Genomic DNA, 17,019 nt, shown 5'->3' on the forward strand with positions numbered 1-17,019 from the left:
CAGTGCGGCGCTCCCTCAGCACCGACCCTCCCACAGTGCGGTGCTCCCTCGGCACCGGCCCTCCCACAGTGCGGCGCTCCCTCAGCACCGGCCCTCCCACAGTGCGGCGCTCCCTCAGCACCGGCCCTCCCACAGTGCGGCGCTCCCTCAGCACCGGCCCTCCCACAGTGCAGCGCTCCCTCAGCACCGACCCTCCCCACAGTGCGGTGCTCCCTCAGCACCAGCACCGGGCATGTAGGCCTGTTTAGTCACGGTCCTCGTGAATTTTATCTGTTTGCAGTGCCCGTGTCACGAATGTTTTAAAAGGGAGTGTGAGGCAGGATACATCCAGCTGCCAGCACAGTGTCTCCTGCACTGACACACAGTTAGTTGATGCACAGTGCCCTCTCGCCAGAGCAGAGGGACTCCAGTCTCACCCTGCCACGGTGCTCCATGTTGCTCGGTCACCATCCACCACAAATGGAATGGTTGGGAAGACTGCCCAAATTGGCTTTTGTTTTATTGTTGTCTCGGGTGCTTTTCAAGGTCTATATTTAAACTTTAAAAAGAAAGGAGCCAGCAAGTGGGTGGGGCGGGGTGGTTGGTGGTGGTCTGGGAATGCGGAGCATCGGGATGAAAGAAGGAGCTATCATTTTGTTTTATTAGGAACAGCAGTTGAAAATAAAAACAGGCACTGTGGGACTGGAGGGGAGGGCACAGCATCCAAACAGCAATGCAGAATTATTCAGAGATCACAGGGAAAGAGGGGGAGTCGACTGCGTGACAGAAATTTTTATATCGTGCGTGCGTGTGTCCAGAGACGTGCAGGTTAGGTGGATTGGCCGTGCTAAATTGCCCCTTAGTGTCAGGGGGCCAGCTCTGTACAGAGAGAGGAACAGAGCAGGGAGAAGGCTGGGGGAGTGGGTCTCAGTGTGTTCCCCCTGAGGAGAGAGGAACAGAGCGGGGAGAAGGCTGGGGGAGTGGGTCTCAGTGTGTTCCCCCTGAGGAGAGAGGAACGGAGTGGGGAGAAGGCTGGGGGAGTGGGTCTCAGTGTGTTCCCCCTGTAAGGAGAGAGGAACGGCACGGGGAGAAGGCTGGGGGAGTGGGTCTCAGTGTACCCCCTGTAGAGAGAGGAATGGTGTCGACATGCTGCGATTCTCACAGCAGAACAATTTGCCTAAAAAAAATAGTCAGCCCCAGCCATTAGAACAAAGAGCAACACAGCCCGGGAAATAGGCCCTTCGGCCCAACGAGCCCGCGCCGCCATTTCAACATTGTGAGTCCCCTCTTCCACCCACGACCCTTGTCTAGTGTCACCTTTCACTGTAAGGTATCCCAGCAGTGAACGTGCTACAGGGGTGCTCCCACTGAGGTCCCAGCTGCAGCCAAAGTCACTGGCGCCCATCTCTGCTGCGTGTGAGCTGTACGGAGTGTCTGTACAAGCGGGTTCCACTTTACCCCTGCCTCTCACTTCCCCAGCCTAGTCTCTGTGATATTTTATCCTCACGTTTAATTCACTTCTTTGCCTGGCTCGTCCCCTCCCCCTCTGCTCTGCCGCTGAGGCAGAGGAAGTTGGATTTGAGCTCCATTTCTCTGGGGCTCGGCTGTGGCTCCAAGACGATCGAAGTCTCGCTCTGCAGAGGAGAGTCCCAGAGTTCAGCTGAACGTAGGCAGTGCCAGTGCGGAGGGAGTGCTGTGCTGCCGGAGGTGCTGTCTCTCTGGCGAGACATTGTACTGAGGCGTTGGGGGGAGTGGATGTGAAAGATTGGGCAGCGTGGGGTTCTCCCAGCGGCCTGGCCCAAGACTTAGTTGAGAATTACAAGATAATGAAGGGGCTGGATAGGATAGAGGAAGAGAGATTCTTCCCGCTTAGAAAGGAAACCAGAACTAGAGGAAACAGCCTCAAAACAACTGGGGGGGTGGGAGGGCAGTTTAGATCGGAGTTGAGGAGGAACTTCTTCACTCAAAGGGTGGTGAATCTCTGGAAATCTCTGCCCATTGAAGTGGTGGAGGCTGCCTCGCTAAATATATTTAAGTCACGGGTCGATAAGTTTCTGATAGACAGGGGAATTAAGGGTTATGGGGAGAAAGCGGGAAAGCGGAACTGATCCACTTCAGATCAGCCATGATCTTATTGAATGGCAGGGCAGGCTCGAAGGGCTAGATGGCCTACTCCTGCTCAAAGAACAACACAGCATGGGAAACAGGCCCTTCGGCCCAATGAGCCCATGCTGCCATTTTAACATTGAGTTCCCTCTTCTATGCTTATGGCACTCCACATTGGAAACCAGATTGAGGGGGAGACTAATTTAGGGACAATTTGTTACACCAATCAGCCTAAGAGCACATCTTTGGGGTGTGGGAGGAAACCGGAGCACCCGGAGAAAATCCACGCAAGCACGGGGAGAATGTGCAAACTCCCACAGACACTATTTCTTATGTTCTTACTCCTTTGTGGAATGCAGGTCCCAGCATTCATTCTCCATCCCTTATCACACCCTCCAGATGGGGGTGAGTCAGCTGCCATCTTGAACCCCGTGTATGGGGTAGGTACACCCATAGTGCTGTTCGGGAGAGAGTTCCAGGATTGTTATTGGACATCAGTCAGTCCCTGTGTGTGTGGGGTAGGTACACCCACCGCGCTGTTAGGGAGGGAGTTGCGGGATTGTTATTGGACATCAGTCAGTCCCCGTGTGTGTGGGGTAGGTACACCCACAGTGCTGTTAGGGAGGGAGTTCCAGGATTGTTATTGGACATCAGTCAGTCCCCGTCAGGTACACCCACAGCGCTGTTAGGGAGGGAGTTCCGGGATTGTTATTGGACATCAGTCAGTCCCCGTGTGTGGAGTAGGTACACCCACAGCGCTGTTAGGGAGGGTGTTGCAGGGTTCTGACCCCAGCCACGGTGAAGGAATGGCTGATATATTTCCAAGTCGGGATGGTGAGTGGATTGGAGGGGGAAACTTGCAGGTGGTGGCGTTCCACATGTGTCTGCTGCCCCTCCCTTGCCCTTCTAGATGGTAGAGGTGACGGGTTTGGAAGGTGCTGTGGAAGGAGCCTTGGTGAGTCACTGCGGTGCATCTTGTAGACGGTACACACGGCTGTCACTGGTCAATGTTAACCCCCAGGATGTTGATAGTGGGGGGGAATTCAGTGATGGTCAATGGTAACCCCCAGAATATTGATAGTGGGGGCGGATTCAGTGATGGTCAATGGTAACCCCCAGGATGTTGATAGTGGAGGGGGGGAGGGATTCAGTGATGGTCAATGGTAACCCCCAGGATGTTGATAGTGGGGGGGGGATTCAGTGATGGTTATTGGTGACCTCCAGGAGCAAGTCTTTCGCTTTCTCCCTCACGATCCAGCCAAGCATTCATTCCCCATTCTGATTTCAGCCGCATCTTTTTGCTTCTGGATTGTAAGAGGATAGCACCATGTCTGTGCAAATGGAATAGTTACAGGGGAGGAGGCCAGTGTCTACCTATCTCATGCTTCTCTTGCTCATGTGACCTTCAAGCCCCCTCAGTCGCTGAACTCCCAGGAACTTTCCACTTGCCCCATTCTCCCCCATGGGAGCGAGTCCCACGTTCGCCCCCCCATTTCCCTTGTGGGAGCGAGTCCCACATTCTTGCCCCACTGCCCCCAGGGGGAGCGAGCCCCACATTCTCCCCCACTCCCCCTGGGGGAGCGAGCCCCACATTCTCCCCTACCCCCCCCCCATGGGAGCAAGTCCCACATTCTCCCCCACCCCCCCGTGGGAGTGAGTCCCACATCCTCCCCCCCATGAGAAATGAGCCCCACATTCTACCCCCCACTCCCCCTGGGGGAGCAAGTCCCACATTCTCCCCCACTCCCCCTGGGGGAGTGAGTCCCACATTCTCCCCCACTCCCCCCAGGGGAGTAAGTCCCACATTCTCCCCCCCATTCCCCCCATGAGTAACGAGTCCCACATTCTCCCCCACTCCCCCCATGAGTAACGAGTCCCACTTTCTCCCCTACACCCCCCCCCCCCCCCGGGAGCGAGTCCCCCATTCTTCCTGCCCTCTGGGTGTAAATGTTTCTCCTGAACCTTGTGCGCACACACACACACAAATGGAAATGTCTTCTCTGTGTCTGCCCTATCGCATCCTCGTTCCGAAGTATAAACCAACGTGGCTGGCTGTCCCAGAAGGCAAGCGATCGAATTGAGTCACGGCTCAGTAACTGACTGAATCCAAGTACAGACCCATTCTCTCCGAGCTATTTTTAATTAAGATGACAGAGTGCTGCCCCTTGAAATTAAATGCTACTTTGAGGTAATTACATTCAACAGCAACAATGTGGGCCTTGTGTGAGTGCGCAGAGACTGAGTTGCTGTATTGAAGTTAATCGCTTCCTAATGATGGAATTACACAGTCTGCACAGCACACAGAGAAGCCATTCGGCCCATCTGCCTCACACAGCCCCCCCCCCCTCACCCATCTCGTTCCCCCCCCCCACCCTCACTCTATCTGTCTCTCCCTTTCTCTCTTGTGTGTTTATCCAGCTTCTTCCTCCCTTCAATGTATCTCTGCTATTCACCTCAACCACTCGCATGGGAGCGAATCCCACTTTCTCCCCCCAACTCCCCATGGGAGCGAGTCCCACATTCTCCCCCCACTCCCCCCTCATGGGAGCGAGTCCCACATTCTCCCCCCACTCCCCCCTCATGGGAGCGAGTCCCACATTCTCCCCCCACTGCCCCCCCCATGGGAGCGAGTCCCACATTCTCCCCCCGCTCCCCCGTGGGAGCGAGTCCCACATTCTCCCCCACTCCCCCCGTGGAAGCGAGTCCCACATTCTCCCCCACTCCCCCCGTGGGAGCGAGTCCCACATTCTCCCCCACTCCCCCCGTGGGAGCGAGTCCCACATTCTCCCCCACTCCCCCCATGGGAGTGAGTCCCACATTCTCCCCCCACTCCCCCCATGGGAGTGAGTCCCACATTCTCCCCCCACTCCCCCCTGTGGGAGCGAGTCCCACATTCTCCCCCACTCCCCCCATGGGAGTGAGTCCCACATTCTCCCCCCACTCCCCCCATGGGAGTGAGTCCCACATTCTCCCCCCACTCCCCCCTGTGGGAGCGAGTCCCACATTCTCCCCCCACTCCCCCCATGGGAGTGAGTCCCACATTCTCCCCCCACTCCCCCCTGTGGGAGCGAGTCCCACATTCTCCCCCCACTCCCCCCATGGGAGTGAGTCCCACATTCTCCCCCCACTCCCCCCTGTGGGAGCGAGTCCCACATTTTCCCCTCACTCCCTCCTTGGGAGCGAGTCCCACATTCTCCTCAATGTCCTCACTTTAGAGACATTGAGCACACAGTCCACATTCATGTCCCCGGTGCCGGTTTGAGGGAGAGCCAGCAGTCTTTCAGGGTGGATCATTAAACTGAGCCCCGGTCTGCCCCTTCGTGGACTACCCCACAACCACTATCATAGCAACTAGAAGCAGGAGGAGGCCATTTGGCCCTTTCAGCCTGCTCCACCATTGATTTTGATTGCAGCTGAGCACTGAATTCAATATCCTGATACCCCCCCACTTCCCCCCATATACCTTTAGCCCCCAGGGCGATATCTAATTCCTTCTTGCAATCACACAACATTTTGGCCTCGACTACTTTGAGTAGGAGTGAATTCCACACATCCCCCACCCTCTGGGTGAAGAAATTTCTCCTCACCTCAGTCCTAAAAGTTTTACCCCTTATCCTCAAACTCTGACCCCCTAGTTCTGGACTCCCCCCACCATCGGGAACATTCTTTCTGAATCGACCCTGTTAGAATTTTAGTAGTTTCTGTGAGATTCCCCTCTCACCCGTCTAAACTCCAATGAATATAATCCTAACCGGCTTAGTCTCTCCTCATATGACAGACCTGCCATCCCAGGAATCAGCCTGGGAAATCTTTGATGTGCTCTCTCTATAGCAAGGAACATCCTTCCTCAGATAAGGAGACCAAAACTGCACACAATACTCCAGGTGTGGCCTCACCAGCGCCTTGTACAATTGCAGCAAAACATCCCTATTCCTATACTCAAATCAGAGCAATAGGGTGCAATATTTCTCTCTTAACGCCCATCTCACAAACAGGTAATCCTGTAATTATCTCATTGCTGTTTGGGAGATCTTGTTTTGTACAAGGCACTTTGAGAAAGGACTTGAGAATTAAATTAAATTATATATTTCCAAGTCGGGATGGTGAGTGGCTCGGAGGGGGAACTTGCAGGTGGTGGTGTTCCCCGTGTGTCTCCTGCCTCCCACTCCTTTCCTTCTAGATGGTAGAGGTGGCAGGTTTGGAAGGTGCTGTGGAAGGAGCCTTGGTGAGTCGCTGTGGTGCATCTTGTAGACGGTGCACACGGCTGTCACTGTGCGTCGGTGGTGGAGAGAGTGAGTGAGTGGAGTTAGCGTGTCAATCGAACAGGGCTGCTTTGTCCTGGATTGTGTTGAGCTTCTTGAGTGCATTTGGAGCTGCACTCATCCAGGCAAGTGGAGATTGTTGTTGGAGAGGCGCACTCATCCAGGCGAGTGGAGATTGTTGTTGGAGAGGCGCACTCATCCAGGCAAGTGGAGATTGTTGTTAGAGATGCACTCATCCGGGCAAGTGGAGAGTATCCCATCACACTGCTGACTTGTGCCTGGTGGACAGGATTTGGGGGAGTCAGGAAGTGAGTTACACTCTGCAGGATTCCCAGCCTCTGACCTGCTCTGCTCACCGTGAAATCCTTGGGCTTATCCCTTGTGTCTGAACTTGGACCAAGTCTCTTTCACCCATATTTCTGTTCAGCTTCAATCCATCAGCGATGAAGTTAAGCATTCTCTTGGTTTTAAAATTCCCAACCTTGCTTTGTAGTTTTTCCTTACTTTCTCTCTCCCCCTATCTCTGTAACCTCCTCCAGCCCCTACACCCCCTCCCTATCTCTAACCTCCTCCAGCCCCCTACACCCCCCTCCCTATCTCTGTAACCCCCTACACCCCCTCCCTATCTCTGTAACCCCCTCCAGCCCCTTACACCCCCCTCCCTATCTCTGTAACCCCCTCCAGCCCCCTACACCCCCTCCCTATCTCTGTAACCTCCTCCAATCCATCCTCCCTCTCCGCCTCCCTCCCCGTTAAACCCTGCTTCACAATGTGTTGTGAAGGTGTGTGGGATGTTAAAGGTGCTAATCGAATGTCAGGAAACCATCCCCCCCCCCCCGCCGTCCCCACAGCAGCGGGATGGACAGAGTGTGAGCCAGGGAACTCTTCCTGTTTATCACCCCCGCCACCCCAGGGAACTAAACTCTGCCTCTTTATTCCACCGCCCTCCCCTCTCTCTCAGCAGCGGGATGGACAGGATGACAGATGACGCTCTGCGTCTGCACCTACTGAAGCGAGGACTGGACCGGCCTGAGGTGGGGGAGGAAATGGGGACCAAGAGGCTGAAGATGGACGGGCACGAGGCCATGGAGCGGCTGAAGATGCTCGCTCTGCTCAAGCGCAAGGACCTGGCCGGACCCGAGATGCCCCAGGACCTGGTGGTGAAGTCAGAGCACCCAAAGGTGGGCGAGGAGAAGCTGAACGGCAGCCTGAAGGCCCGGGCGGAAATCCGCAGCCTGGGCAAGGCGGGCAAGGAGAACATGGTCGATGAGCCTGTCGACATGACGGCGCACAAGAGGTGAGGGCCGGGCCGCGGAGGGCGGCGTAACGGTGTGTGCGAGTGTGTGTGTCTGTTTGTGTGTGAGAGTGCCCGCTCCCCTCCGCCCTGTCTCCCCCGCTCCCCTCCCCTCCGCCCTCTCTCCCCTGCTCCCCTCCCCTCCGCCCTCTCTCCCCCGCTCCCCTCCCCTCCGCCCTCTCTCCCCCGCTCCCCTCCCCTCCGCCCTCTCTCCCCCGCTCCCCTCCCCTCCGCCCTCTCTCCCCCGCTCCCCTCCCCTCCGCCCTCTCTCCCCTGCTCCCCTCCCCTCCGCCCTCTCTCCCCCGCTCCCCTCCCCTCCGCCCTCTCTCCCCTGCTCCCTCCCCTCCGCCCTGTCTCCCCCCTCTCCCCTCCCCTCCTCCCTCTCCCCCGCTCCCCTCCCCTCCGCCCTCTCTCCCCCGCTCCCTTCCCCTCCGCCCTCTCTCCCCCGCTCCCTTCCCCTCCGCCCTCTCTCTCCCCGCTCCCCTCCCCTCCGCCCTCTCTCCCCTCCCCTCCGCCCTCTCTCCCCCGCTCCCATCCCCTCCGCCCTGTCTCCCCTGCTCCCCTCCCCTCCGCCCTCTCTCCCCCGCTCCCCTCCCCTCCGCCCTCTCTCCCCCGCTCCCCTCCCCTCCACCCTCTCTCCCCCGCTCCCCTCCCCTCCGCCCTTTCTCCCCCGCTCCCCTCCCCTCCGCCCTCTCTCCCCCGCTCCCCTCCCCTCCGCCCTCTCTCCCCCGCTCCCCTCCCCTCCGCCCTCTCTCCCCCGCTCCCCTCCCCTCCGCCCTCTCTCCCTTTGTGGTGTTATCATTGATTTTCCAGTGGATATATCTGTGCTGGAAGTTGTGTGCTGAGACTGTTTATGGATGTGAAGTTCTCTAATTTCCGGTAATGTGGGGGGTCACCAGGTCAGAAAGTTTATAAATAACCAGGAAGCGGAGTGGCAAGGGGGCAGGGAAGTGGGCCAGAGGTCACACGGTGCTTAGGGAGGTCAGAGGGCTGGGGAAACCTGGAGGTTGACTCATGAACTGCATGTGGAGCCCAGAGATGCAAAAGATGGGACAGGCCTGTAGATAGAGTAATCGTGTGGTGTGTCCCTTCAATTATTTGACTGCATGGAGCATCGCCTGACTCTCCTGCCTCGTTACCTTCACAGCACAGTGGGGTTAGCACTGCTGCCTAGGGACAGGGGTTCCATTCCCGGCTCGGGCCACTGTCTGTGCGGAGTCTGCACGTTCTCCCCGTGCCTGCGTGGGTTTCCTCCGCGTGCTCTGGTTTCCTCCCACAGTCCAAAGATGTACGTTAGATGGATTGGCCATGCTAAATTGCTCCTTAGTGTCCAAAGATGTGTAGGTTAGGGTGGATTGGCCGTGCTAAGTTGCCCCTTAGTGTCCAAAGATGTGTAGGTTAGGGTGGATTGGCCGTGCTAAGTTGCCCCTTAGTGTCCAAAGATGTGTAGATTAGGGTGGATTGGCCATGCTAAGTTGCCCCTTAGTGTCCAAAGATGTGTAGGTTAGGGTGGATTGGCCGTGCTAAATTGCTCCTTAGTGTCCAAAGATGTGTAGATTAGGGTGGATTGGCCGTGCTAAATTGCCCCTTAGTGTCCAAAGATGTGTAGGTTAGGGTGGATTGGCCATGCTAAGTTGCCCCTTAGTGTCCAAAGATGTGTAGGTTAGGGTGGATTGGCCATGCTAAGTTGCCCCTTAGTGTCCAAAGATGTGCGGGTTAGGTGGATTGGCCATGCTAAATTGCCTCTTAGTGTCGGGGGATTAGTGAGGGTAAATGCATGGAGTTATGGGAATAGGACCTGGGGTGGGATTGTGGTCGATAGAGTGACGATGGGCCGAATGGCCTCCTTCTGCACTGTAGGATTGTATGATTTAGATGGGCTCGACTGGATCCCAATTCAACGCCCACCAGCCGCAGACAGTGAGTGCACGCTGGAATGTGATGGCTGCCTGGGCAGATCCGGGGAGGAGGGGTTGTGTGTACGGGACAGGGGGGAATGACGCCTGTCTTTATTGCTGCCCCCTCGCAGTGACGTGGACAGAGAGCGGAGCACTCCCTCGCCGGACGTCATCGTGCTGTCGGACAACGAGGCCTCCAGCCCTCGCGCCAACGGCCGCTTCGAGGACAGGATCAAAGTGGCCAACCTGGAGATCTTCAAGGTAAGCGGCAGACCCTCGAGGGTGAGGGGTGGGGGGGGCTCCACTTGCCTTCCGCGGGACGTGCCCCCCGCTGGGGACGCCAACCCCGGTTCGACCAAAGCCCTTTCCAACAGGACGGTATACCTACCGCGCCAGCCACTCTGCTCCCAGCACTCACTCACATGGACCTGGGTCGGATCTCTGACTTGGGTCGGTGTCTGCTGGGAGTTTGCACATTCTCCCCGTGCTTGCGTGGGTTTTCTCCGGGTGCTCCGGTTTCCTCCCGCACCCCAGCTTTTAGGCTGATTGGTGGTAACAGATTGTCCCTAAGTTAGACCTCCCTTAACCTGGCGCACGTACAGTTCTCTAAATTTGCACCCCTTTATTGTGGAGTCCACGAGGCGTAGACAAAAGTCGTAGGTAGAAGAAGGATTGGAATGAGGCACTCACTGAGTGTTAAAATGGGCGGCGTGGGCTTGTCGGGCCGAAGGGCCTGTTTCCTGTGCTGTGTTGTTCTTCGTTCTTTGACATGCCAAATGTTCCCTATTTTAACCAGAGACACCGAGGCCGGAACCACAGGATGCCGAGGGAATCCCTTCCCCCCGCAACATCACTGCCTCCCTCCCCCACTACCACCCCCACATCACTCTCACTCCATCAGCCTCCCTTCCAGTGGCAGCTGTGGGGTCGTTTACACCCACCCAAAGGTGTAGGAGCAGAAGTCGGCCATTCGGCCCCTCCTGCTAGCTCTGCCACTCACTCAGATCTCGACTGATCCTCAATCCCCGCTTTCCTGCCTGATCCCCATCACCCTCGATCCCCTCGCTGAATAAAAATCTAACTCTGCCTGAAACGTATCTAATGGCGCCGCCTCTGTAGCCCCCTGTGGGAAAGAATTCCACCGATTCACTCCCCCTCCCAGGGGAGAAAATAAACCTCTTCATCTCCGTCTCCAACGGGCGACCCTCTCACTCAGAGACTCTGTCCCTCTGGTCCCAGGCTCTCCCACACGAGGGGGGAGAAAACAGCCTCCTCAGCAATGACCTTGTCAGACACCCCCCCTGAGAATCCGAGATCGCCTCGGGGTCGCCCCTCGTTCTGACTTTGACACCTCAGTTTGATACCTCATTCAACAGTGCGGCGCTCCCTCAGCACCGACCCTCCCACAGTGCAGCGCTCCCTCAGCACCGACCCTCCCACAGTGCGGCGGTCCCTCGGCACCGACCCTCCCCACAGTGCGGCGCTCCCTCAGCACCGACCCTCCCACAGTGCGGTGCTCCCTCAGCACCGACCCTCCCACAGTGCGGCGCTCCCTCGGCACCGACCCTCCCACAGTGCGGCGCTCCCTCAGCACTGACCCTCCCACAGTGCGGCGCTCCCTCAGCACCGACCCTCCCACAGTGCGGCGCTCCCTCAGCACCGACCCTCCCACAGTGCGGCGCTCCCTCAGCACCGACCCTCCCACAGTGCGGCGCTCCCTCAGCACCGACCCTCCCGCAGTGCGGCGCTCCCTCAGCACCGACCCTCCCGCAGTGCGGCGCTCTCTCAGAACCGACCCTCCCGCAGTGCGGCACTCCCTCGGCACCGACCCTCCCACAGTACGGCGCTCCCTCAGCACCGACCCTCCCAGTGAGTTCCAGGATTGTTATTGGACATCAGTCAGTCCCCTGTGTGTGGTGTAGGTACACCCACAGCGCTGTTAGGGAGGAAGTTCCAGGATTTTGACCCCAGCCACAGTGAAGGAACGGCCGATATATTTCCAAGTCGGGATGGTGAGTGGCTCGGAGAGGGGGAACTTGCAGGTGGGGGTGTTCCCTGTGTGTCTGCTGCCCCCCTTGTCCTTCTAGATCGTAGAGGTGGCGGGTTTGGAAGGTGCTGTGGAAGGAGCCTGGGCGAGTTGCTGCCCCGAGGTGATTTGTGTCTTTTCTCCGTCCGTAGGGAAAGGGCCCGGAGGAGCGACAGATGATTATTAAGCAGCTTCGAGATGAGCTGAGGCTGGAGGAGGCCAGGCTGGTGCTGCTAAAGAAACTCCGACAGAGCCAGATACAGAAAGAAAACGTGGTGCAGAAGGTGAGTCCCAACTTCCATTTCATTTATTATTGTCACGTGTATTGGGATACGGTGAAAAGTTTTGTTTCTTGCGCGCTATACAGACAAAGCATACTGTTCATAGAGAAGGAAAGGAGAGGGTGCAGAATGTAGCGTTACAGTCACAGCGAGGGTGTAGAGAAAGATCAGCTTAATGCGAGGTAGGTCCATTCAAAAGTCTGACAGCAGCAGGGAAGAAGCTGTTCTTGAGTCGGTCGGTACGGGACCTCAGACTTTTGTACCTTTTTCCCCGACGGAAGAAGGTGGGAGAGAGAATGTCCGGGGTGTGTGAGGGGGGTCCTTGATTATCCCGGCTGCTTTTCCCCCGAGGCAGCGGGAAGTGTAGACGGAGTCAATGGATGGGAGGCTGGGTTTGCGTGATGGGATTGGGGGCTACATTCACCACCCTTTTGGAGTTCCTTGCGGTCTTGGGCAGAGCAGGAGCCCAGACCGAGCTGTGACACAACCAGAAAGGATGCTTTCTACGGTGTATAAGTGTAAGCAGAACGAGAATAAGATTACGAGCATTGAGATTGCAGAGATTGAGATGGGAGAAGGGGTGGGAAAGTGGCGATGGAGGAATGCCTTCATTATCTGCAACAAGTGATCTTGAACCTGCTGCCTGTGTGGTTAACCACTCGCCTCCTGTCTTTCTGCTTCGCCCCCCACCCAACCCCACCCCACCCCCCGCCCCCCCCCCCCCCCCCCCCCCCACCCACCCCCGCCACCCCCAGGTTCCTGTTGTGCAGAACGCACCATCGGTTGTGCAGCCATCGCTGGGCCAAGGGGCCAACAGATGCTGCCCAAACCACCGTCGCGGCCCATCTCTCAGGTATTGGATCCGCAGAACCTGCGAGGCGGTCAGGTGAGTGCGAGTCAGAGAGCCGTGGCCACCCCACCCCAGCCCGCGCGGAGGGGAGGGACTGTAAACCCACCCCCCCCCCCCCCCCCCCCCGGTAACTCCACCCTCACATCCTGAGTGCGTTTCACTGCGGTGTTCCCACTCTGCGAGGTTACCCCTCCCCCCCCAGCTTACCCCCAAATGAGACTGTGCTGGTATCCCTAGGGTCCGGAGGAGGCCGTTCGGCCCATTCAGCCTGCTCTGCCGTTCGTTATGATCATGGCAGATTCATCCACCCACCTCCCCCCGGAACGTCACTGATTTCCTGCTGCCCTCCCCCCCCCCACATCCCTCAGTCATCGTCTCCCATCGACCTCTGTCCTCGACGCACTCAGTGACTGAGCTGCCAAAGCCTTCCTGGGTTGCGGGGGGTGGGAGTGGGAGCAATCCAGAAGATTCCCCACCCTCTGAGTGAGGACATTCCTCCTCATCTGAGCCCAGAATCACCTGCCCCACCGACCCTGACATTAACACAACCGTCCCACAATCGGCCTGATGACCTCCATTTGCTCCCCCCTCGGCGCTCACTCGCCCGGCACGTCCCCCCTCCCCTCGTCCAGCCCGGAACCCCCCCACCCCCCCCCCCCCAGCCCTGCCTGCCCCCTCCACCTGTCATTCCCCCCCCCCCCCGCAGGTGAGCTGGGATTTGTGAACCAGTTGCCTCTCACACAGACAGTCCCTCCGCGCTCTGTCCTGGGGGGCCGGTCTCCCCGCCGCGCCCCGGGGTCCGGGACGGAGATGGCCGGATTCTGTGTCTCAGACTCTGTCGGTCAGTTGGAGATGGCCAGATTCTGTGTCTCAGACTCTGTCGGTCACTTGGAGATGGCCGGATTCTGTGCCTCAGACTCTGTCGGTCAGTTGGAGATGGCCAGATTCTGTGCCTCAGCCTCTGTCGGTCAGTTGGAGATGGCCGGATTCTGTGCCTCAGACTCTGTCAGTCAGTTGGAGATGGCCGGATTCTGTGCCTCAGCCTCTGTTGGTCAGTTGGAGATGGCCGGATTCTGTGCCTCAGCCTCTGTCGGTCAGTTGGAGATGGCCGGATTCTGTGCCTCAGACTCTGTCAGTCAGTTGGAGATGGCCGGATTCTGTGCCTCAGCCTCTGTCGGTCAGTTGGAGATGGCCGGATTCTGTGCCTCAGACTCTGTCGGTCAGTTGGAGATGGCCGGATTCTGTGCCTCAGCCTCTGTCGGTCAGTTGGAGATGGCCGGATTCTGTACCTCGGACTCTGTCGGTCAGTTGTAACGATGCCGGCTCCACTTCTCTTCACCTGCAGGGTCACCCCGTTATCCGGTCGGTGCCGAACAGCACGTTGCCGCAGCTACTCATGTCCCAGCGAGTCATCGCCCCCAGTCCCGCCCAGATGCAGAACATGAGGCTCGGCAAACCAGCTCTGATCCACAGCCCCGTCTCCAATCAGAATCCAGCCGGCTCCTACCAGAAGGTGAGTGATAGATCGTCGCCGTGTCTGTCTGCACGTCCGCCTCCGCGTCTGTCCCCCCCATGCCTGCCCGCCTCCCCGTCCGTCTGCCTGCCCACCCCACCCCCCCCCCCCACCCCCCTGCTTCATACCGTCCCCCTCCCCCGCCTGCAACACCCCACCGCCTCCCTGCCTCGCTCTCCCCCCACCTCCCTGCCTCGCTTCCCTGCCTGCCCGTGTGGTTGACTCTGAACTGCTGTCCAGTGGCAAGTGGAGATGGTCAATCCCTGCTTGCAATGCACAGTATGACTGGGTGCTGAGTAGAGTTGGAAGGCAGCACCAGCCCGAGGGGCAGAGTGGCCTTCTGCTATGTTTCTTGTCTTCTTTATGGTCAGAGATGCCGTCTAACTCTCTCTTTTTCCCTCCTCCCCACTTTCCTTCCCCCCCTCCCCCTCCCCTCTCCTCCACCCCCTCCCCTCTCCTCCACCCCCTCCCCTCTCCTCCACCCCCTCCCCTCTCCTCACCCCCTCCCCTCTCCTCCACCCCCTCCCCTCTGCTCCACCCCCCTCCCCTCTGCTCCACCCCCCTCCCCTCTCCTCCACCCCCCTCCCCTCTCCTCCACCCCCTCCCCTCTCCTCCACCCCCCTCCCCTCTCCTCCACCCCCCTCCCCTCTCCTCCACCCCCCTCCCCTCTCCTCCACCCCCTCCCCTCTCCTCCACCCCCCTCCCCTCTCCTCCACCCCCCCTCCCCTCCCTCTCTGTCCAGCAGAGTGGCTCGTCTATCCCTTCGCCGCGGACCACTCCATCCACCATCTATTGAACGTCTCACCCCACGTGCAGTCCAGTATGACGACGGCGGCCGTGGGTGGGGGAGCGGGGCCCAGCCCAGGCCTGTCCAGCCCCAGCAGCCTGAGTGACCCGGCCAGCAGCCAGGCCGCTGCCAAACTGGCCCTGCGCAAACAACTGGAGAAAACGCTGCTGGAGATCCCGCCGCCCAAACCCTCGCCCCCGCTGCTCAACTTCCTGCCCAGCGCTGCCAACAACGAGTTCATCTACATGCTGGGCCTGGAGGAGGTGGTACAGAGCGTCATCGAGAGCCAAGGTGAGGAGCTCCACGCTCGCTGTCCGCTTCCCCACCCCCTTACACAGTTCAGCACGGCCAATCCACCCTAACCTGCACATCTTTGGACACTAAGGGACAATTTAGCACGGCCAATCCACCCTAACCTACACATCTTTGGACACTAAGGGGCAATTTAGCATGGCCAATCCACCCTAACCTACACATCTTTGGACACTAAGGGACAATTTAGCACGGCCAATCCACCCTAACCTACACATCTTTGGATTCTGAATCCCGGCTTGATTAAATCTCCTCCATCACCTTCTCCGCTCCGAGGGGAACAATCCCTGCTTCTCCTACCTCCTCAACTTTGCTTCCGGGGACGGGGTACCTCCCTCTGCACACCCATCCTCCCAGGGCTTTGATGAACTTCCTAAAGTTCGGAGGGATCCAGAGTCGGACACAACACCCCAGCCAGGGCTTTACCCAGCATTGATGTAGTTCCCTTCTCTCTGCCTCCCTTCACTAAGTCCAGAATCCCAGATGTTTTCTTAACAGCCGCCTCGAGTTGGTCAGATGTGAAGGTTTGTGGTCTTCCGTCCACCTCTGTCTCTCTTCCTGCGCCCCGTTTAAAACTCAGCTGATCGCGCCTTGCCCTGTCCTCCCTCTCATCACTGCTGACATTCCCCGCTCTCCCCTGACAGCACTTGGTTCGATTCCCCCCAGGGACATTTGACGCCTCGCTTAAGTCTGCCTGGGCTCTGAGTGCAAAATGGCTGTTGAACTCTCCCTTGCAAGGAACACGGCTTTCTGTTGATTCATTCCCGGTTCATGGGCGTCGCTGGCTGGGCCAGCATTTATTGCCCATCCCTAGTTGCCCTTGAACTGAGTGGCTTGCGAGCCCATTCCAGAGAGGCAGTCCTGGAGTCACGTGTAGGCCAGGCCGGGGTAAGCCTTCCCTGATCAGCAAGTCTGGGGATGATACTAAGATTGGCGGAGTTGCGGATAGTGAGGGAGATTGTCAGGGAGTACGGCAGGGTAGGCTGGAAATTGGGCGGAGAAATTGGCAGGTGGAATTTAATCCAGACAAATGTGAGGTGATGCATTTTGGTAGTTCCAGTTCAGGTGGGAGCTGTAAGATGAATGGCAGAACCATCAGGAGCATTGACACGCAGAGAGATCTGGGAGTACAGGTCCACGGATCCTAAAAAGTGGCAGCGCAGGTGGAAAAGGTGGTGAAGAAAGCATGCTTGTCTTCATCGGGACGGGGCATCGAGTATAAAAGTTGACAAATTATGTTGTTGAAGACGTTGTTTAGGCCACGTTTGGAATACAGTGTCCCATTCTGGGTCACCACGCTACCAGAAGGACGTGGAGGCTTTGAAGGGAGTTACAGAGAAGATTTACCAGGATGTTGCCTGGTACGGAGGGCATTAGCTATGAGGAGAGATTGAATAAATTGGGACTGTTCTCCCTGGAAAGTCAGACACTGAGGGGCCACCTGATAGAAGTTTATAAAATTACGAGGGGAGTGGATAGGGAGAACAGCTGGAAGCTTTTTCCCAGGGGCAGGAATGACACTTAGAAGGGGGCACAAGTTCAAGATAAGGAGGTTCTGTGGAGACGTGAGGGGGAAGTTTTTTACACAGAGGGCGGCGGGGCCTGGAATGCACTGCCGCGTGAGGCAGTTGAGGCAGATACGTTAAACCACATCTAGGACTTATCTGGATAGACACATGGACAGACGGGGAATAGAGGGACACGTGGCTGG

At 57.8% G+C, this 17,019-nt stretch overlaps 1 protein-coding gene across 1 annotated transcript; it reads left to right on the forward strand.

The window, feature by feature from the left end:
- Positions 1–7,311: 7,311 nt before the first annotated feature.
- Positions 7,312–15,287, forward strand: gatad2b (GATA zinc finger domain containing 2B; the record flags this gene model as incomplete). The annotated part of the gene is given in 8 exon segments (XM_080185134.1): positions 7,312–7,644; positions 9,671–9,800; positions 11,718–11,849; positions 12,602–12,653; positions 12,656–12,732; positions 14,042–14,209; positions 14,952–15,000; positions 15,003–15,287. Coding segments are annotated over 8 exon segments (1,222 nt in total), but the record flags the coding sequence as incomplete, so codon positions are not given.
- Between the last annotated feature and the right edge of the window lie 1,732 nt (positions 15,288–17,019).

Source organism: Carcharhinus amblyrhynchos, unplaced genomic scaffold, assembly GCF_965287045.1.
Source record: "Carcharhinus amblyrhynchos unplaced genomic scaffold, sCarAmb.v2.hapA chromosome_1265, whole genome shotgun sequence".
Taxonomy (NCBI): Eukaryota; Metazoa; Chordata; class Chondrichthyes; order Carcharhiniformes; family Carcharhinidae; genus Carcharhinus; species Carcharhinus amblyrhynchos.